Source organism: Strix uralensis, chromosome 3 (genome assembly GCF_047716275.1).
Source record: "Strix uralensis isolate ZFMK-TIS-50842 chromosome 3, bStrUra1, whole genome shotgun sequence".
NCBI lineage: Eukaryota > Metazoa > Chordata > Aves > Strigiformes > Strigidae > Strix > Strix uralensis.
This window is the reverse complement of record NC_133974.1, coordinates 14,066,367-14,087,825: the sequence shown is the minus strand read 5'-3', so window position 1 is coordinate 14,087,825 and position 21,459 is coordinate 14,066,367. Positions and strand designations below refer to the sequence as shown.

The 21,459-nt window shown below is 37.7% G+C and overlaps 1 protein-coding gene across 1 annotated transcript; it reads left to right on the top strand.

Annotated features, from left to right (window-relative positions):
- Window positions 1–758: 758 nt before the first annotated feature.
- On the top strand, window positions 759–20,751 carry DDX1 (DEAD-box helicase 1). Its single transcript, XM_074861546.1, has 26 exons — window positions 759–843; window positions 2,842–2,893; window positions 3,861–3,924; window positions 4,627–4,656; window positions 4,909–5,005; window positions 6,540–6,587; window positions 6,724–6,807; window positions 7,743–7,826; window positions 8,262–8,338; window positions 9,419–9,491; window positions 9,600–9,676; window positions 10,494–10,608; window positions 11,115–11,253; window positions 12,271–12,331; window positions 13,454–13,552; window positions 14,249–14,338; window positions 14,906–15,094; window positions 16,130–16,181; window positions 16,632–16,778; window positions 17,533–17,624; window positions 18,179–18,251; window positions 18,680–18,752; window positions 18,885–18,927; window positions 19,151–19,246; window positions 19,995–20,115; window positions 20,423–20,751. Exons 1-26 carry the CDS (start codon window positions 828–830, stop codon window positions 20,551–20,553), a joined length of 2,223 nt encoding a protein of 740 aa, XP_074717647.1. The 5' UTR covers window positions 759–827; the 3' UTR covers window positions 20,554–20,751.
- Window positions 20,752–21,459: the final 708 nt, after the last annotated feature.

Sequence of the window (21,459 nt, the reverse complement as noted above, 5' to 3'; positions counted from 1 at the left end):
CCTGAAATAAAGACTCTTGAAACCAGAAATTAGAGAGGAGATACTGCTTTACTCTGCACAGGGTGCTAGGTGGAAAGCATCTGCAAATCAAGCACACCACACAAAGAAACTTGGAAGTAGTTATACACTCCAAACTACGTGATCACCTATTTTCTATAATGATTATTGGTTAGTTGCTTATAGCTTCTATCCCTCATTGGTTAGTAATGGACAGTGGGTTTTTAATTTTCTGCACAAGTTCAAAGGGCAAGGGTCTGTATTCAGGCAAGGGTCTTAAGCTGATTTACACAAAGCAGTTTAACAAGCTTCCACATTCCAGGATGCTTCTCTTCTTCAAGGATGGTAGCTCACGATTAGAAGTTCCTTAGTAATTATTGTTGACGCTTTGAAGAACAGACTGACCTATCTGGTGCGTCCAATTTGTCCTTGTATTTGATGAGAAACACTTGAATGGACAATAATATGTCCTATGTGGCCTTGGGTGCGGTGAGAAGTATTTGTGGGGTCTGTAATGTGCGATAAGAAACGGTTTTGCGGCCTACAACTCCCGATAAACAATACATTCTTTCCCACGGGTAGCAAACACGTAAAGTTTAAGCAACTCTTGAACAAGGCCTCTCGTGCAAGTAGCACGCACAAGCAGTTTAACCAACTCTGAACACGGCCTGTTGTTCAGGGTAACAGAAGGGTGCATAAACGGCCGGGGACGGCCCCGGAACGCGCGGGGCGGCGCCTCCTGTTTCCCACCGGCGCCCTAACGCCGCGGACGGGTGGGCGCTTGCGCTCTGCTGCCGGCCGCGGCCTTCGGCGGCGTTCGTGGTGCGAAGATGGCGGCGTTCTCGGGTACGCGGTGCTGGGGCAGGGAGGGCGGTCGGCTGGGCCGCCGGCAGCAGAGCGCCCGGACAGCCTCTCGCCTCGGGGCCTGCCGGCGCCTTGCAGGGGTGGCGGCTCCCGGTCTCCCTGCGGCGGACGGGTCCTGTCCGCGCCGTACGCAGCGCCCCGGGCCTGCCCTCGCTGCGGGCCCCAGGGGTACGGGGCTTGCCACGTAGCAGGCTTAAGGGTCGAGAGGCCTGTGTGGACGGGGGTGCCCGTCCGGGGCCCTTGGGCTTTTGCAGGCCTTCGGAAGGGGGTGTCCAGATGGGTTTGCTGGTTTCAGTGCATGTGTGGTATGCACAAGTCCGACTTCTAAGCAGGACTTGTTCCTCAGGCTGGCTGGTTTTGGTAACAGGGGGCTCATCGTAACTGTTCTGTGTATTGCAGTGGATAATAAGTGATTTTTATAGGAGTAGCTCTGTGCTGTTACATGGTTTGAAATATTTGTGTAAACTGTAATCAGAAAACTTACTGCTGAGGGAGGAAGCATCGCTATTTGCATCCCCCCCCCCCCCCCCCCCCCCCTTCCGTGCACATAGATGCACACATAGGTGACCAATCAGTGTTAGGGTACTGTAAAGTTTTAATATATATGAGGTTTTTATTTGTTTCTTTTAACTGAATTCGTTATATCTAGTCATGAGGGAAAATGTTAAAGCTTTTTCCATAGATCTAGAGATGAGTTTGCATGCTAGCAGAATTAATTTGGTTGTAGTTCAGGAAAGTGTCGTAGTGCTATTGTTTGATTAAAACCAAGTACTACATATTGAATTAAACTGTGAAATAGAAGTGTATTAAAAACGAAAAAAATAGGGAATTTGTATAACTTACTATCAATAGCTGTTTTTATTGCTATGGAAGAAGCTTTTTGCTTATGTGGATTGTTAATTTTGTAGGAGTACAGGCTAACACTTGAAAGTATTAAAGCTTTCTGAAATCATGTTACAAATAAAACATGTTTCTTACAGCGTATGTATTATAGCAAACGGAAGAATAACTTTTGGCTGTGTACATCCATATATGTCAGCCCAGCTGTCTGTGTGTACATGTGTGTGGTAGATGCAAAACCTAGCATGTGACAATGTGAAGGCTAGCACTTAAAAGCTCCCTTTAGGAAGGTGCATATTTATACTTAAAGAAATCGATTTAGAGTAACCCTATGCACCTGAAAAGATAAACAGCACTTAAATTGTTATTTTGATGGTATGATACCATTGTTTGGGTTGGTTAAGATCTGCTTTCTTCTTGCCCTTATTGAATACCTGCAGGTTTGGTGTTTTTTTCCTAAATGAAGATAATTTGTTTATCAACATACAAATGTTATTATGTGGTTTCATATTTAATTAATATCTGACATACAACCATCAGACCTTGATACAAGTTTGCCAGAAGGGGTATATAAGGAAAAAACCTTTCGAAGCTGGCTGTGATTAGTAAGTGTATGAAAATCAAAACATTGTCTAGTTAATATACATGCTGTAAGTGTCTAAGGCAAGATTTGGTGAACAGAAACTTAGGCATCTCAAATTTGAGTCCTTATATGATGTAGGAATTTTTTCTTTTTTCGAAAACTGTTTGGATCTCAACTGTAGAGAGTCCGGATATTTGTGGTTAACAAAGTCTTCCTGTTGTTTGAATAGGCAGTTTCCTTAAATGTGCAAAGATACATACCTTGCCCTTGAAATGGTACTCAGTTCCTGGTGTATTTGCTTTGCTGTTATGTCTGCACCTGCCCCTATGCCTAGTGTATGCCCGACTTTCCCTGCTCTAGGTGGGGACAATTGTCAGAGCTATACGTGGGGGATGGAGAATGTTTTTGATCTATCACATGAGTTCAATAGAGAAGGGTGCATGCACTGTTGCCAAAAATAATGCTTGTTTTTTTCTTGTCTGTAGTTGAAAGTGTTCACACTTTGAAATCTTTGGGGCTATGTTGAGGTAAATAACATTGCTTGTCTTGTCTTACAGAAATGGGCGTTATGCCAGAGATAGCTCAAGCAGTGGAGGAGATGGACTGGCTGTAAGTAGGAATGCGTTTGGGCCTGGTAAAATCTACATGCTGCTTAAAATACATTTGTCTCATTAAAGCAAAGCAGATATGTGTTTTCCTTTAACCGTCATTGCATTTCATGCACTTTTTTAGTGTGAATGACTGAAGAACACATTGTGACTGGAGTGGTAACGTTTAAACTTGGACAAACAAAGCATGACTGCTTATACTTCGGTGTCATTTGTTTGATAGAAGCCACTGTGCTTCTGCCTCTGTGATTCTGGCTTGTTAATTATGGACTGAGGCATTATTGGATGGAATACTGTCACATAACTGATGATAGTTTAGTAAATGTTTTCCAGACTATGATCTGAATTTGTGTTCTTCAGAGTTGATGCCTCTGTGTTAGTCTTCTACAAAAGTTATTCTTCCTGGTTTTAGTTACTTGTTTGCCTAAAATTATTGGACCTCAGAGCTAGTTTTGAATTGTCATTTAGAATGTTATCAGTATGGACAATCTTAGGGTATGTAGGTTTTTTTTCTCATATGTATGGTATTAGTTAGCTGTGATTGAGAATGCTGGTTACCTTTAGTTATCTTTACTTTCTCTTCCAGTTTTGAATAGGAATCTTTTATATGAGGGCTGTGTAAGTTGCTTTAAAAGTAAAACTTGTTTGAAGAAAGGAAAACGGGGAATATGTGATTAATCTGTTTCTTTTATAGTTTAGCATAGTGATGTAAGATGTAGCCCTCTTGGCAGGGTGCAGCTGAATCCACTGCATCCACTAGTCACTTCCTGTTAATGTACACTTCCTGTTCCAAGCTCTCCTTGTAAATGGAATCTTTTTCACTTCCATAGCTGCTAGCAAGAAAGAATAACCTTTACCTGCTATTTCCCATCTCGCAGATGACCGTGGTTTTTATGAGTTCCTATAGAAACAAAAGTTCTCTTTTCTACTGATAACATCTATTTGTATTAATGTGTTCTTTCCTGTAGTCTTCCTACGGATATCCAAGCAGAATCCATCCCACTGATTCTGGGAGGTGGTGATGTACTTATGGTATGTATGCAGGATAGCCCTATTCCTAGAAAGCCTATTTCTTTTAATTGTTGTTTGTTCTGTCAATTCCCTTCTTTCCAGGAGGAACCATAGTTAGATTAGGTCTCCTGTCATTCAATAGACAGTATATTCTTTGGCTAAAAACATCTTTGAGTTCCTGGTGTGTTTCCAACTGTTCTTGGAGATGGGGTTCATTCTTATTAGGCTTTATTTTTTGACTGTTTGACAGGCACTGCCGTATGAACGAGAGCTATCTGATTTCATCTACTCTCCCTTTTGTCATAAATACCTGACAATGATCTGCATGGAACATAACTGATACTGCCTAAACAAATGCTTCAGTATCAATAACCTTGAAGATACCAGATTAGTATGCCTTGTTCATCATGTCTTCTGCAGATCTTGCAACCAAAGTAATGCTTCCTGTGATCTTCTGTAGCGCCTCCAGAAATCTGACATACATAGACAGTTTTTCTGGTAGAGTCTGGGAGCTTTTGGGTTTTATTTTTTTGAAGCCTGCTGTAAAGGTTTTCTGTATTTGTATTCACATCTGATTTGTGTGAAGCAATGACATTACTCTCTAAGATTTTCTGTATTATGCAGAAGTAAAAGTAAGCTGAGTTTATTAAAATAGAGCTATAGAATAGTTCTTACAGTGTAAGTTGCAACTGTGCTTAAACTCTTAAATTTTTCTTCCCATAGGCTGCTGAAACAGGGAGTGGAAAAACTGGTGTAAGTAATCAAATTTAAATTAGTGAAAAGTAAAAGTCTTTAAGTGGTGAGAGGTGGGCTGTGTGTTTGTATGTGTATATACAGAGAGAACAGGTAGTTTGCATATGTATTTAAACAGTGTTATTATTTAAAAACATGTGTAGGTGTGTTTTAAAGCGCTTCTGGCCCGGGTATTGCACCTGAAAACTAGGGTGACTGTGTATTTGGAAATACCTGTATAAAATGTGGAATGAAAAAAGCTTTCCATCTCAGGCTTTTAGCATTCCAGTCATCCAGATTGTTTATGAAACACTGAAGGACCAGATGGAAGGCAAGAAAGGGAAAGCAACTATTAAAACCGGTGGGGCAGGTAAGTTGATTTTTTTTTTTTTTTTTTTTTGTCACACTCCTCAAGTTTGGAATGCTTAATTCATATCGATTCCATCACCTCCCAAGGTAAAGTTAACCTAACTTGCCATTAGATAAGTTTTTTTTTTTCCTTAATTTAGGATAATGTAAATAGACTGTCATCACCCCAGATTTTATAAAACAGTGAATATAAATTTACTGGTGGAGTCATGGAAAGAACTAGGGTGTATTTGACTGTGGTCTCTTAGTAATGCTCATTGTCTTCAGCTTAAGGCTGGCTGATCACAGCACAGACTTCAGGGTTCTTCTGAAAGCCATACTAGCTTAGTGCCTTGCAAGATGTGATATGGTAGTAGTGTCCAACTTTAAAAAGGAGTTAAAAAGAAATCTTCCAGTTGCAGGGATAGATGAGACATCAGCAGTGACACCCCAAGGTTGGTTTGGGCCTCTTAAGTGAGCTTGAGCAGAAAGCTTGAGCAGAAAGCTTCTAGGCTCAAACTTATTTTTGTGTGGCTGGGGTATCACTGTAGTGTGTCTTCAAATTCTGCTGTGCTGAATGAAGTTGTTGCATTCCTTTTGGCACCTAGCTAGATTTGGAAGCTGAATAACAACATCTCGAGTTGCTGCAGATTTGAACTAGTAAACATTGAACTGAACAGGAAATGCACAGAGCCAGAACCCACAGATATAAAATGGATTGTAACCATGAAAATATCCTCACAGTATTTGAGGGTCTATTATACATCTGTTTAAATAAGCTTGCAACCTGAAAGGTAGTAACCATATCCAGTCTGTAGTATTTATAGACTGAGATTTATGTAAGTCACAGTAGCTGCACAAACAGCATTCTGAAGATGTTACAGAAGTTCTCATCTTTCAGCTTCATTGTAGCTACTACTACAGCCGTGACAGTACAATCAACTTTATTTCAAGGAGGATTTTTTTGAATGTAATGTAAATACACTCAGTAATCCTAATTGAAATGCTATCTAGTTTTACAAAAATAATCTTTGTTCTTCGTGGAACCTCCAGACTTTATTGCAGCATGTTACTGGGATATGAAAAATGAAGACAGAAATTTTATGTGTGTGTATCTTAGCTCTTCTGCAATTACATTTTAACTAATACCCTGAAAAATACCTTAATATAAACTTGGAACAGAAATAGCAAATATATTTCAAATTTATTGCTCCTAATGTAGTTTTGGATATTTTCTAGCTGAATTTGATTGTGATTATGTGGAACTCTGGCTTACTTTATAAGTGTCTTCATTGTTTTCAGTTGTAAGTAGCTTAATCTGTGCTCCCTTTAATAGAATAATCTAAAATTTTGATAGAATTCCTTGGCATTATGCATCTGTGTCCCTCCTTCAAGTTCTAGGTCTTCATTTTGACCCTGTATGAATTGCATTGGAACAAAGCTGTCCCCCCAGAAAATTATGCCAAACGTTGTAGAGCCAGTGTGAACTTCTAATTTGAGTTTTCCAGGCTTACCTTGCTGGTTTAATGCTTTTTCTGTTGCTGTCTTTCAAACAGTACTCAATAAATGGCAAATGAACCCATATGATAGAGGATCAGCTTTTGGTGAGTTGACAGAATATTTGCTTAAATGTTTGCTTGGTGAAAAAAAGAATAAACTGGAAGAAAGCATGCATGAATATTTCTTTCAAAGCACTTAGAGGACCAATTTCTTTAACTAAAACTGTCTTGTCATTTTCAGCAATTGGATCAGATGGTTTGTGTTGTCAGAGCAGGGAGGTAAAAGAATGGCATGGATGCAGAGCAACTAGAGGCGTGACTAAAGGTAGATATAAAATTATGTATTTTGGACACTCTTCTAGAAGTTTCGGCTGAAATGCCCACTTGTCACTCATTGTTAATGTGGGTGGTTGCGTTTAAAACTTATTATCCATCTGAACATATGTACCATTACTCACTTTACTGCTAGCTGAAGACTGAAATGACAAATACCTCTGTTCTGCTCTCCTTGTGTTGTAAGTTACTTTTTCCCTGATAGGGGATTGAGTCAGAGGAGACAAAATCATAACTAATGTTTATTAGAACATCTTTTATGATGGTGTTTATTAATAGGACGTAACTACTCACATAGTTCTTTCTGTTCTTTCCTCGCACGCTTCACACACGCACATTCATGCACATGTTTCATTATTATGTGGTTGGAGCAACAGTTGAGAGGCCAACCTCAACTCTTTTCTTGGAAGCAGAGTCATACTGATACTCCACTGGTTCTAGGTGGGTCTTCAGAAAGGTCCTCAAATAGTCTTATATCATCAGGTGTACAGATAATCCTGTAGTCTGTCTGTATGTAGCAGCCAGTTGGATGTGGTTCAAGTTAAACAGTTAAACCAGTTGTTGATGCTAGCACGTACGGGTGGTCTTGTACTGATTTGGTAGATCCCTGCTCTTCTGAGTTTATTATCAGTTCTTGTGGATTTAGTAGAACCACTGGTCTCTCTGGCTTATCACTCCTTTGCAGCCTTTCACACACTATCTGCGAGCATGTACTTATTCTCTTTAGCCTGCTGTTCTCTGATAATCTGTTTCATAGTTACATACATAGGTACCTACAGAACCTTTTCACACTAACGCAGTAGGGGATTTTATGACACTTTGAAGCAGAGGTGGAAATGTTAGACTTGCATGGTCTTGGAAGTAGTCAAATTGAACTGTGATGAAATTGAAATTTAGGTGTTTTAGATCTTTTCTTTCTGTTTAAAGGGAAATACTACTATGAAGTTTCCTGTCATGACCAAGGCTTGTGCAGAGTTGGTTGGTCAACTATGCAGGCTTCATTAGATCTGGGTGAGTTTCCTACAAAAGAAGAATTCCATAGACAGTTTTCATATTCACATGGAGGGGCTGGAGTCCTGTTCTAATCTCGCAGAGAATGAGCTCCTTGGGAAGGATAGCAATATTGGGGAGTTCAAAATTTTTTTGTACAAATGTTGTTCTTCTTGTAACAGGAAATCTGCTTAGGTGGCAACAATGTTTCTTGTCTCTTGTGGCTTTTTTCCCTTTTATTTCAGTTTTTTGTAAAGATGACTGGAGACTAGTAAAATCAATAAATGTACTGATACAAAAATACTAATTCAACATATATCAAAGCTAGAAGTCTTTAGTTAGCACTGTATTATTTTTTTACATGGTAGTGTTAGAGGTTTCAGTCACCAATGCAAAGAGGAAAAAAGGTAACCTGTCAGCCAAAAGATAGAAAGCTTTACTTTATCTTGTCTTTAGGCACTGATAAATTTGGCTTTGGCTTTGGTGGCACTGGTAAGAAATCTCACAACAAGCAATTTGACAGCTATGGTGAGGTAAGCTTAAATTGCTTATTGTTAGAAACATTATTAAAAGTTTTGCATGTTGGTTCTGTGCTGTAACAATCAACTGTCTTCCGTAATAGTGCTAACTTTTAAGCAGAGGTCACCTGACAAAAGTACCGTGAAACATTGAAGCATTTAGGGATATGGTGTAGTTGGGAACTGTCAGTGCTAGGTTAGCAGTTGGACTAGATGATCTTCAAGGTCCTTTCCAACCTAGGTGATTCTGTGATTTTTTTTTTTTTGGATTAAAGCATATTAACAGATTTAACAAAAGCAGTTACCAGCTTGAGACTTACGATTGTAGCTAGACTGCAAAAATATTGATACTTATTTAATAGAAGATAAACCTTCTGTGTTACAGGTTAGAGGTTAACTGAGCTCTTGGATTTATTTCTTGGCTTATTTCAGTCTTTAGTTTGAACAACACCAACCTGTCTGTATGCCTTGGTGAATGTCTTAAGTTAGAGCATCGTATCCTGTTTGCTAGTAGTTAAAATAGAAGTAATCACACAACTCTCTAATATGTCAAAACACATACTTAAGTGCTAATAAGATGTAGTTACTCATGCTCTATTTCTGGCTATTGAGTTGGGGTTGCCGTCAGAACTGCTATCTTAATGTATATATAACATGCCTCTAGTACCTCCTGCAAAAGTTAGTCTTTTTAAATAATCAAAATACAGGTTTCTGTTACCGTGTTTGGTGCTCTAAACTCAGATTTACATTTGTTAATAAATGCATGATTAGTTTACTTTTCCATAATGCAGGATACTTCCAGGTAAATGACTTAAGTGTGTCATAGTGTTTGGTTTTAAAGTAAATTTAAAGCAGCAATAAATGTTTAAATATCTAAGATAAAATGGGCAGCATATGGAAGATTTGTAATCAAATAAAAATATGCATACTATTTATATATTGTATTATTGGAATAACTTGAACTTGCTTCTCTCAAGTTGGGGTTTAGTAGGGAGAAGTGGGAAAACTGTAGAAGTCGACAGAATATAAGCACTAAGTTTTCTTAATATGCTGGACACTAAAATCTCTTTGCTTCACAAACATGTTTTGTTACAGGAATTCACTATGCATGATACAATTGGATGCTATCTAGACATAGATAAAGGACAAATAAAATTTTCCAAAAATGGTAAGTTTTATTCCCTTTGGAGTTTTATTGGGATGCCTGTATTGGGGGAGGGACAGGGAGAGGAGCGCACACCCATGCGGAGTCTGACTGAACTAACCCTGCTTTCAGGGAAGGACCTTGGCCTTGCGTTTGAAATCCCGCCGCATGTAAGGAACCAAGCGCTCTTTGCAGCTTGTGTACTGAAGGTAACTTAGGAATATCACAGACATGCAAGATCATGAAAAATGTTCTAGTTTTAGTAACTAACTACTTATACATAAAATTTACATAGCCACCTACGGTTACTGTAGTTGTGCTTGTATACTCTGTTTCCTGTGGTCTACTAGCGTTTCGCTACTGGAGGTCACCACAGTGTTAGCTTTGACAAGTACCGTTCAAGTTAAATATCAAATGTTTAAATACTTAAACTTGAATATAAGGGTAGAATAGCATGGATAACTAATTCCTAGTACCAGTGCTATCTTGCCTGTATTAAGCTTCTATATACTATGATTCAACAGATACAAGCAAGTAACTGTAAAGTGCCAAAATTCCTGTTTTGTTTATTCTCAGCTGTAACATTACAGTAGTGTAGTAGTATGTCTTTCTGGAGGTAGTCTCTTTGGGATGATCTCTTACCAAGTAAAGGTTTTAGCAAAAAGTTTTGGTGGCCAGAGAAATGTACAAGTCCAAAAAAAAAATGTGGTTTGGGGTTTGTTTTTTAACTGTGGTTTGTCATTGCAAATGAATAAAACATAAAAATTCAAAAAAGGTTTCTATGTATCTGTAAATGTGGGAATATTTTGATGTAGAATAAAAAAGTTTTAAGAGCTAGAACAGCACACAAAACGTCTGGCAGGTTTTAGGTGACTTGGGGAAGGGGAATGTGTGTAAGGTGGGAGAAAACAACACATTCCCCTCCTCCTCATCTAGGTGGTTCCTCATGGGGAACTTAATTACAGAATTCTCATTTTATGTGGTCTTTTGAATCTGTCTGTATGACACAACTTTGTTGAAATCTAGAATGCTGAATTGAAATTCAATTTTGGTGAAGAAGATTTCAAGTTTCCACCAAAAGATGGCTATATTGGTCTCTGCAAGGCTCCCGATGGTAGTGTTGTAAAATCACAACACTCAGGTAGGTTTGATTTTTAAACTTTTCCTGGTTGCGTATTCAGGTTGTGTTACAGAGCATCTCTTCATCACTTTAATTACTGCTGTATTCAAGGTCTTACTATGATCTTACTGGTAGCAATATTAATGCTTTTTTTGAGTATTCCAAATTTTCTTCATCTTAAGCCACAAATAGTCTAGTATTTTGAATTTAGAAATGCGTCAGATAAAGAAGTTCAGCTAAGTTACTCAACAGTGTCATCTTAAAAATGTGTGTGTGTTTAAGCTCTGCAATAAAATTAATGATGCTGCATGGTCAGTATACCCACTATCACAGCAAGGTTCACTTGCAGTCTCCGAATAGTAATCGGAAGCTATTCATAATTGAGTGAACAATAACATCACCCTTTAATGAAGCATTTAGAATCGTGTGAGTTTAGATTAGCAGTAGAAAATCCCAAGTTTATTTCCAGTAAAAAATTCCAAGACAGGAATATAGTTTGTGTTAATGGCATACTTTTTTTCACTTAGGAAATGCACAAGTGGTTCAAACACAGAACCTTCCAAATGCTCCAAAAGCATTGATTGTAGAACCATCAAGAGAGCTGGCAGAACAAACTTTGAACAATGTGAAGCAGTTCAAAAAATATGTCGATAATCCCAAGTTAAGGTAACAGTGCATCTGTTAGTTGTATTTATGGTTTTGTCCATGGACATGACTTCATGGGGGGGATGGAGGGGGATGTTCCGCTTTGTCGCGAAGTGGACCTTAATCTGCGGTGCTACTTATAATGGCCTCAGCAATATCTGCTGCTAACCGACCTTCTGACTTTTCAGCTACAATTAGACCAGTTAGGGTTTTTTTGATGTGTTCTATCCATGGACAATTTCTTTCTGGTTTGACAAATCTGTTTCTTTTTTTCTGTAGTTTATCAAAGGTGTATGATACTTAATGTATTTAATCAGGAAAAGCGTATCTTCTGCTTACAGCCCTTCTTTTCTGAATATCTTCCTGTGCCCTCCACCTCCTCCTGCCCTCATTTTGTTTGTTTTTCATCTCCAACAAGTAGTTTTATACAAGATTTGCTCTGTTTATGTTAGTGTGCTTGCAGGACAAATATTGCAGTGATTGGCATGGGGATGCAATTCTGAAGAATGAATAGTCTACAAGTTGCTAAAGCTGTTCCTCTTTTGGCTGCCCTTATGAAACATAAACAAGTGTCTCCATATTCTAAACTGCAGTCAGTTTGTAAGAGTGCTTTTACTAGAATTGCAGGGGAGTAGCAATGAGGAAAGGCAAGCTGTGTTCTAAGATTCATTTAGTTTACTGTTATTTGCATTTCTAGCTTCCAAGAACACAGGAAACTTATTAAACTAACATGTTTGAGATTTTTAAGGAGCAGATTCTTTTTTAAGATTAAATTGATTATGGTGCTGCTGTACTTCATACAACAGCAATAAAGTAAACAAATATTTTAAAAATAAGTAACAAAAATTTCACTTCAATTAAAACACGGTATACTATATATGAAGGGATGAATTTTAAAATTAATTTTTCTCCTATTAAAATTACTTTCAGAGCTGCTAATCATCAACTAATAAAAGAATCAGTCTTCTGCCAGATGTTTACTATATCTTCTGAATGTAATAAATTAGCAAATGTCAAAATATGTTGATGTAATTTTAGGGAACTGCTGATTATTGGTGGGGTTGCTGCAAGAGATCAACTCTCTGTACTGGAACAAGGAGTAAGTTGTGGTTTTGTTCATATAATTTTATAGTTTGGGTTCTGAATAATTCATGATGTTGCTAGAGAATAATAACGGTGCTGTTTGTAACTCCTGTAAACCTGATAAAAACCAAATTGTGCAGTTGATAGTAAGCTCATGTTGCGCTGGTCTGGCATTTATTGCCTTACTTCCATGGCAATTGCCAATACAGATGCTTAAGTACTTCAAATTCTGTTGAAGCCCGAGTGCTTCTGAAAATTTTAAAAGAAAGGTGTCATTTTTGCCATTTGACCTTCACTACCAAGACAGAGACAGTTTTCCTCTTAACTTATGCTTCACGTTTATGTGAATAAAACTGATCTGCAATTATCAGGGTCAACCTGTACCATAAACAAGTCCTACATAGAAAGAACCAGTCTAGCTTCAGCAGTCGTGCTGTAGGGATAGCATAGTCACTTTTTAATTCAAGACTCACTTTTGGGAAGGAGACCACATCACTATTGATAAGGTTTTTTTTCAGTGATTCTAGCTGCCAAAACGGAAATTTTCTCCAAAGCAGGCTTGAACTGGAAGATGCTAGACTTTCATGTGAATGCTAAATTCATGATGGTGAACCCTTCCATCTGGCAAAATCTTGAGTTATTTCTGTAGTTGATAGACTTGATATGTATATTTTCACAGTGAGGAAAGTTAAATTTATCCCCATTTGAAAACAAATCTGTTTGTTGGCGTCAGATAACAAAGTTACACAGCTTGGGGGGCAGGGGAGGGGAGAAGGGAGCAGGACCACAACACTTCCCAAAATTAAGAAAACACTTCCTGCCTAACACAGATTCTGCTAATGAATAGCCGTAGAATCAAAATGCAGGTTGAACAGAGAGGTTGTGGGATCTCTCCTTGAAGATACTGAAAATTTTCTTGGACAACTGCCTAAACCAACTTGGAAATTGTCCTTGATTTGCGTGTGATCGTAGTAGTGCAGACTAGATGACCTCAAGAGATCTCTCCAACCTAAATTAGGATTTGGATAATTATAATTAATAGAAAATAGGGCATCATACTAGTAATTGTCTCAAATTTAGACAAAGCTGGTAATGTCTCTAGTGACGGGATCAATTCATACTCTTATGTATTTTATAGGTGGATATTGTCGTTGGAACTCCTGGAAGACTGGATGACTTGGTCTCAACAGGAAAGCTTAATTTATCTCAAGTTAGATTCCTGGTTCTGGATGAAGCTGTACGTAGAGAACTAAGTGATACTTAAGTTCTGTTCTTAAATGCAATATGACATTTCCTAAAAGAGCCAGTGAAACATCATTATTCTGTGTTACTTGGTACTTCAGTGAAACAACAATTAGCTACCTATAGGCTATTCCAGGTTGATCTTTTTGTTGTTTGTAACCATAGTAACCTAGATATTTTTTCCCCTTGTAGCCTCTCTGACAAAGCTGTTTTTTTTTTTTTTTTCTGATAGAGAAATATATTTCAGGCTGTATTCACAAGGTAGTGAAGTCTGTTCCTGTAACTGTACAGGGAACTTGAAAGGACAAAGACAAGATAAGCATATTTGATTACCCAGCAGGTTTTGAAGCCTGTGAATGCAGTAGTCGGTATGCTGTGAAATGAGTGCCCCTCTCTGATCTGTTATAGTACAACTGAATATTCACAAAGACGGAATGCCTTGGGGTATTAGCTAGGAAAAGCTGCTGAGACAGATGTTCAATTTCTTGTGAAGTACAGCAGCTGTACTTCTAAATACATCAAGTTTTTACTTTTTTTTTCCTCCTTAGTAATAATATCCCAGCCAGGCATTGACCTGTCAGCTAATTAAGAGAGAACTTCTGAGACTGCAAGTTATTGCTTATTCAGCTCAAGTGTACAGACTGGGACATTAGAAGTGCAGCTTGATTTCTTTTATTTTATTCCCATGTAGGATGGCCTTCTCCTCCAAGGTTATTCAGATTTCATAAACAGGATCCACAGTCAAATTCCTCAGATAACTTCAGATGGAAAGAGACTTCAGGTATAAAATTTGTTTGTAGTTTGGGGGTGGATGGGGTTTGGTTTGTTTGGGGTGGTTTTCTGTGGTGTGTGCTGCTTTCAGTTGTTGACTCCTAGATGGCATGGAGCATGCTTCTTGGAAGTGGAGTTTGTTGTACCTCTTGTTCAAAACTAACATTTGTTCATTGGGTTCAGTAGTTGCCTGTGAGTATGTATTTTCAGTATCCTAGATCTTTAAGCCCAGTGTTTAGTAGTATTTGAGTTATTTGGATATAAACATATCTGAAAACTGAGTGCCTACATACATTATGATTTCTGATGCTCTAATAATCTCGATTCATCAGCTCTCAGTAATTCTGCTTTCTTCCTCTTAAATGATTGGGTTTTTGTAAGAGGATAATTAAGTAACTTACTTTGTGTCTTGACTTTCATCAACTGAGTAGTTCCTTTGAGGAAAGACAGTCAGGGACTCTCTGTTGTGCTGTATTATGCTATTCAACTACATATCATTCTTCCAGTTCTACTCTGACCTTTTTTGCTGGGAGAACCTGGTCTTCAGTGGTATCCATATGGCTTTTTTCCTTCTCAGGTGATTGTGTGCTCTGCAACACTACATTCTTTTGATGTGAAAAAACTATCTGAAAAGATCATGCATTTTCCCACCTGGGTTGATTTGAAAGGAGAAGATTCTGTCCCTGAAACTGTACACCATGTAGTTGTGCCTGTAAATCCAAAAGCTGACAAACTCTGGGAAAGGCTCGGCAAGAATCATATCAGAGTAAGTGGTCTGTAAGTGAAAATTAAGATTGTTTACCTATGCTTACTTACATAACCTTCAGAATTGGGGCTTGATGTTGTAGGATCTTTGCCAGCTATTGAAACAGCTTAGTACATCCAAAATGGTTTGTTCCATGATAGTCAGCATCATGATATTGGTGATGTTGTAACACTGTTTCTGAACAGGTCCCTCTTACAAATATGATTGAGGAAGATCTCGATACAGTAACATTCTGTTATGTACTAGAGAACAGTGGCACTACACTGCTTTTTCACTCACTTCACAGCTAATGGTCTGTGGCCTAACTGTAGTTAGTACTTGTCTCTTCTGACTGATCAGGAGGAGGTAAATCTTCCAAAATAGATCATTCTGTAAAGTAGTTTTGTCTGACTTATGTGAGACAAGCAATTTTTAGAGGAATGGATGTCATCTCAGGCTACTTCTGAGGCTCTAGTTTAAATTCTACATTAACCTGACACCAATTCATGTGAGAAGGTGGTGGTTGTTGGAGTCTTTAGTTTTCAAGTTTTGAATAACTTGGGACTGTATTTAGTTCTCAGTAACTCTTATGTCAATAGGTTTTCTTAGCCCCTTGTTATCTCTAGAACCTCCTCCCTTTGTTAGATCTGTTAGAGCCTTTTCACTAAGTCTTAGCATGAATTTATTTCTCTTGGGTTTATCTCTGATTCAGCCTGGCATAGGGAAAAAGATTTAGCCATGTTTAGTTTATAGTATGCTGTTTTCAGGTTTGGTGGCTTGGGTTTTTTTTTTACTTCATCACTTTTTTCAAAAGTGGTTTCTATCCAGTGCCTACATAAATATTTTTATTGTCCTTTTTTCTGAACAAGTCTTGTGTGCTTACACTCAAGACTTTTCTTCATGTAAAGGTAGATTAGCTTGTCTGGTGGGAGAATAGAATGCCAAGATTACTTTGAAAACTTTAATTTCTTACTTATTTCCATTAACTTGTAATTAGCATTTCCTCTGTAGTAGGGACTAATGACTGAGGGGGTTTATTTGTTTGTGTTTTTCTAGACTGATGAAGTACATGCAAAAGACAATACACGACCTGGTGCTAACACTCCAGGTAATCAGCAACACTAGTTAAGTAATAGCTTGTGAAATAATCCTTCGTAAATATTAGGAAGTAAAGCTAAGTTATAGTAGATATCAGCCTTGAGTCATGTTCCTAGAAATTTCTATTTCTATGTTTTTGTAGTTCTGAAGAGAAATGTGTTTCTGTAATTGGGGAGGGGAGGAAGGTATATATTTTGCAAGTATATAAAGAATCATTGTTTGTTGGTGTGTGTAAGTAACCTGAAACTCCTGAGTAGTTTTGTTCTTTCTGTATTATGTTACGTTGGAGCAGAAGAACATGGAAGAGGGAAGAAAAAACTGAAGGTCTAGCTCACTTGCTCTGCTACTAGAAGCTTAACTGTCTACTGAAAGGCTAGAGAAAGCTTTAGATGTATGCTGTTCAAAGGCTCTTCATATTTTTAAACTATTTGAGTGAAATAACTTCTTTACTTTTACTTAGAAATGTGGTCTGAAGCTATTAAAATTCTAAAAGGAGAATACACTGTTCGGGCAATCAAAGAACACAAGATGGACCAAGCCATTATTTTCTGCAGGACTAAAATAGATTGTGATAATATGGAGCAGTACTTCATCCAACAAGGTGGAGGTAATATTTTTCATGAAAATCTTATTCCGCTCACTTTCCTGTTTATTTCAAAGCCAAAATTGTATGATAGAGGTTGCCAGTATTTGGACATCACACAAATAAAATTGTGCTTAAGTTTGTTTTTTTTTAACATACCCACTAGACATAAAAGTCAGGGTTTGGTAGCAGGGAGCTGCAGGGGTGCTCTTTGCAGGAGGCAGCCATGAACTGCCCTGTACCGCGTTCGAAACAGCTCTGAAATGGCTGGAAGCAACCCGTCATGCGCCAAAGTTTGAACCAATGAGAAGAGTATGTGATGCCTCTGCTGAAACATATATAAGAAAAAGTGATAGTTATTAGGGGCAGGAGACATGGGAAAAAATGTGTGTGTGTGTGTACAAAAGTACACGCATAAGGAAACATGGAAGGAGAAATGTGAGAGAACACAGGGGAACACTGAAAGGTGACGTGTGAGGAGAAAGATGAAGCCGCATGTTTGGAGAAACAGGGAAGTTTAGACTAGGAAGGAGTGAGGAAACATGCCTGCACAGACCTTCTCTGGGGAAGGGGAGGGAAAGGTCTTTGTTAAATTGTTTCTCTTGTTTTTCCCCAATGCCTGTATCAGTAATTAGAAGTTTATGTTAATCAGTAATAAATTAAGTGAAATTCCCCTGAGTCAAGACTTTTGCCCACAAAATGTACTTTTATGCCAGTTCTGTATGGTGGTGTGTCATAAGTTGCATATGATGTTATTAATGCATAGCAACTCTTTCAGGCCCTGATAGGAAGGGACATCAGTTCTCGTGTGTATGTTTGCATGGTGACAGAAAACCTCAAGAAAGAAAGCAAAACCTGGAAAGATTTAAGGTGATGTAGCAGATTCTTGAAGGCTGTTCCCTCACTTCCCAATATCTGAAATCATATATTAATGTGTTGCTAGTTCTCCATTTAAATTAAATTGCATTCAAGTGCTCTGACCCACTTCCTAAAATTCTGTGAGGCACAGTTTCTGTAGGTGGAAATCTATACTGTCATTCAATATGATCTCTGTTACTTTTCATTGAGAGGATGGGTGGTCTTACTTTTAAATAAAACCTACATTTAAGCTCTAAGAGGTTATATAGGCTTTTTTAAAGCCTTTGGTCCTTAAATATTAAACAAAAAAATTCTAATATTAGTTTGGTTTTGATTAAGCCATTAATTGATTTATACTTGGCTTATGCTATTGGGGAAAGAAATAGGGATGTAAATTGACGGAGCTATTCACATTCAAAAAGCACTGATGCACGGTGGAAGGGCTTTATTTGAAATGCTCTTAAATGTAGAGACACTTCAAGTGATATGAAGGACTACTGTTACATTGTCTGGGATTTTGTTTGGTTTATTTAGCACAACACTTCTTTACAACTATGTTTTCATAGAGAGGAGATGTCCGTTTCTTGATCTGCACAGATGTTGCTGCTAGAGGAATTGATATTCATGGTGTTCCATATGGTAAGATGTAACCTCTAAACTAAGCTATTGAATTGCATATGGCTTCAATACATTTGCAGTCCTGAAAACTAGCTAAAGCAGGTATATAACTTAGAGCTTCATTTTAAAAAGATGTAGTCATTGAAGGCTTGAACTAGGCAACTTTTAATTTGATTGTTCACCATACCTTCTCAAATACCTGATGATATTCTGCATTGCTGAGGATTCTTTGTTTTTCCACTCTTGTCAAAAAGTAATAATGGAGAAAGCAGTTTTATAATGGAAGCCTCAAGTCTAGGTATTCCAGGTAGTGACAACTGTAACTGGTGTAATAGAACAGAAAGTATGTATATGGGGTAGGGAGAGGAACTGTAACAATGAAGATCATATTTATTTTAGGTATGTTTTTTAAAGAATTTTGTATTCTGTGAATTGCATGTATCTTACAGTTATTAACGTCACACTCCCTGATGAAAAACAGAACTATGTTCATCGAATTGGGAGAGTAGGCAGAGCTGAGAGGTATGTATGTGTTCAGATTAGTTGCCATGTTTTCTTGATTTTTTTATTGGGTTTTTTTTTTTGCTTGTTTCATAAGTTGGCAGTAGATACTGAAATATATTTTTCTCTCTCCCTTCTCCCCTAATATTTCAGGATGGGTTTGGCAATCTCCCTTGTGGCAAAAGAGAAAGAAAAGGTAATTATGCTCCAAAGCAAAATTGAACAGATGTTATTGACTGAAGTTCTATCCACAGCTGATGCCTGACTTCAATATCCTGCATTGGAAAACTGCTTGTTCGTTCTTGTTTAATTGAAAGGGAATTTAAATAGATACCTGAACTCTTTTTCATGCTATAATTAATCAAAATGAATGTACTAAACTTTCACAAATTTTGGAAGTTGTTTTTCTTTATTTCTAGGTTTGGTATCACGTATGCAGTAGTCGTGGAAAAGGGTGTTATAATACTAGACTGAAGGAAGAAGGTGGTTGTACCATATGGTACAATGAGATGCAGGTAAGCATTTTGCTTAACGAGAATGTTCTAATTCCTCTGAAAGACTGTGGGATATAACTTTTGTTTTAGCTGTGTAGATGAAGTACAAAGCTAGTGTCGGGGTGTTTATAACTTTGATGCCATTTGAAGAAGACATTAGAAAACTCTGCAAGCTATACCTTCTATAAGTTATTTAATTATGAAAGCTTATAGATCCTAGCCAGTTCTGTTTGGAGTCTTATTTTCAGCTTCTCTATAACCTTCCTAATCAAATGCTGTTAAGAGTTACAGGATGTTAGTTATGCATTTTTGTTTAGATGGTTTGTTGGAAAACTAAGTAATTTAAACTGTTGTTCCTCTAACCTGGAAATAGTGTGTCACTTAAGTACATTGTCAGTGGGATTTGTATACCAAGTATGAATGCTTGTTAAAATCACAGTACTTACCTTCTTTCTACATTAAAGAAGGATGAATGATATATCATCTGTGGTAAAATAAGCTTGGACTGTGAGCTCTATTATAAAGTAGCCCCACTCACATAAGTAGGGTAGTATGTAAATGTTTCTTGGTAGGGTAAAAATACACTGAGATTGGAAATGAACTTGTATAGTCCATCTGAGTAAAGAAGGTGTTAGTCTTTGGTATCTGCAACCACATTTCTGTGTAGAGGTCCTGTTGAAACTACTTGAATGGGACTGTTTAGAACACTGGTCTAACTGAAGTCTTGGACCATAAGAGTACTTTAAGACTTTTTTTTTTTTTTTTCTAGTTGCTAGGGGAGATTGAAGAACACTTAAACTGCACTATTGCCCAAGTTGAACCAGACATAAAAGTACCAGTAGATGATTTTGATGGGAAAGTTACGTACGGGCAGAAAAGAGCTCTGGGTGGTAAGCAATGAACTACTCTTGAGTTACCTTGTGTGCAGTGCGCAGTTTCTCGGTTGTCTGCTGTGTAACTACAGAATGATAGATTAAAAAAAATCTGCTAGTTATTTGTCTTCTGCATTTGCTACATGCAGTCTTACGGGTTGCAAGTGACCAAGGTGTGTTGTAAGCCTGGTTTTTTGTTCGTGCTTTTTTTTTTTAACAAGTTAACAAAGTTACTTTAACTTTCTGAATGACTGTGGTTGAGCAGTATTAGCTCTGCTGAAAAATGGCTTTGAACACACCATTTAGGTTGGGTCTCTTTTGGCAGGTGGACTGTATAAAGGCCATGTGGATATTCTGGCACCTACAGTACAGGAGTTGGCTGCCCTTGAAAAGGAGGCTCAGACATCTTTCTTGCATCTTGGCTATCTTCCTAACCAGCTGTTCAGAACATTCTGATTGTGCCATACTTGAGACGAGCTTGAGTTAATAAATGCTCTACCCTTCAAATACAGAAATCCTATATTGTCTCTGAGTAGCAGTAGTTAGAAAATGATTAAAATTAAATATGCTTCCTGCATAATGAACAGCATGTTCAGCATTGTTAACTCTATGTTAGCTGTTGTCGTGATTAAATAAAGCAAGTCAAAGATGAAATGATTTCTTTTGCTCTTCTTTTGCCTTGCCTTGAGGATTAATTTGCAGAATCATTCTTTGCATAGCTTTTTGGTTTATTGAGAATACAAGTACAAATAGATAGTTAAGCAAATCTGGAAGAAGGAGAGGTTAATTTTTTTCTTTGCAGAATATATGTTAAAATTACTTAGCTGTGTACTGTAATTTTTAATGCTGGGCTTTTTAGAGAAGCATCCATATTCAGAGAGATGTTTATATTTAAGATACTGAAGAACAGAAAAAATGTCACACCAACTTCCTGAAGTATGTATTTGAAGTTCTTGTTTATCCTAAAACCATAAATCTAGGCTGATAACTGTGTTTTGATTCTGTAATAGTGGACTTCTCAAAGGTAATGTGTCTTAAATTTCTAAAATTGATCTTGTACAAAGCATTCTATGGTAGTCTGAGTTCAGAGAAAAATAACACACAGGTATCAAAGCCATTCGTAAATCTTAAGGAAATGCTTTTTCATCCAGCAGTATAGGTTGAAGTAGTTAATAACCTTTGCTACTGCTTTCAGGCAGGCTGAATTTGTTCAGATGAAGTTACTGTAGTAGCTTCCTCTTTTCTCTAGTGACTTCTCTAATGGTATGTAGAAATTTCAGTGACTTTGCCTGCAAATTGTCACCTAAAATACCAATGGTCATTGGGAATGCCTGACAACCCAGAATGAAAGTAACCTTTTGC

Bases quoted from the DNA above. Each gene is read 5' to 3' on its own strand.
- DDX1 (XM_074861546.1), top strand. The intron at 9,492-9,599 runs GTAAGTTTTATT...CCCTGCTTTCAG, and splicing joins AATAAAATTTTCCAAAAATG to GGAAGGACCTTGGCCTTGCG. The intron at 12,332-13,453 runs GTAAGTTGTGGT...TGTATTTTATAG, and splicing joins TCTCTGTACTGGAACAAGGA to GTGGATATTGTCGTTGGAAC.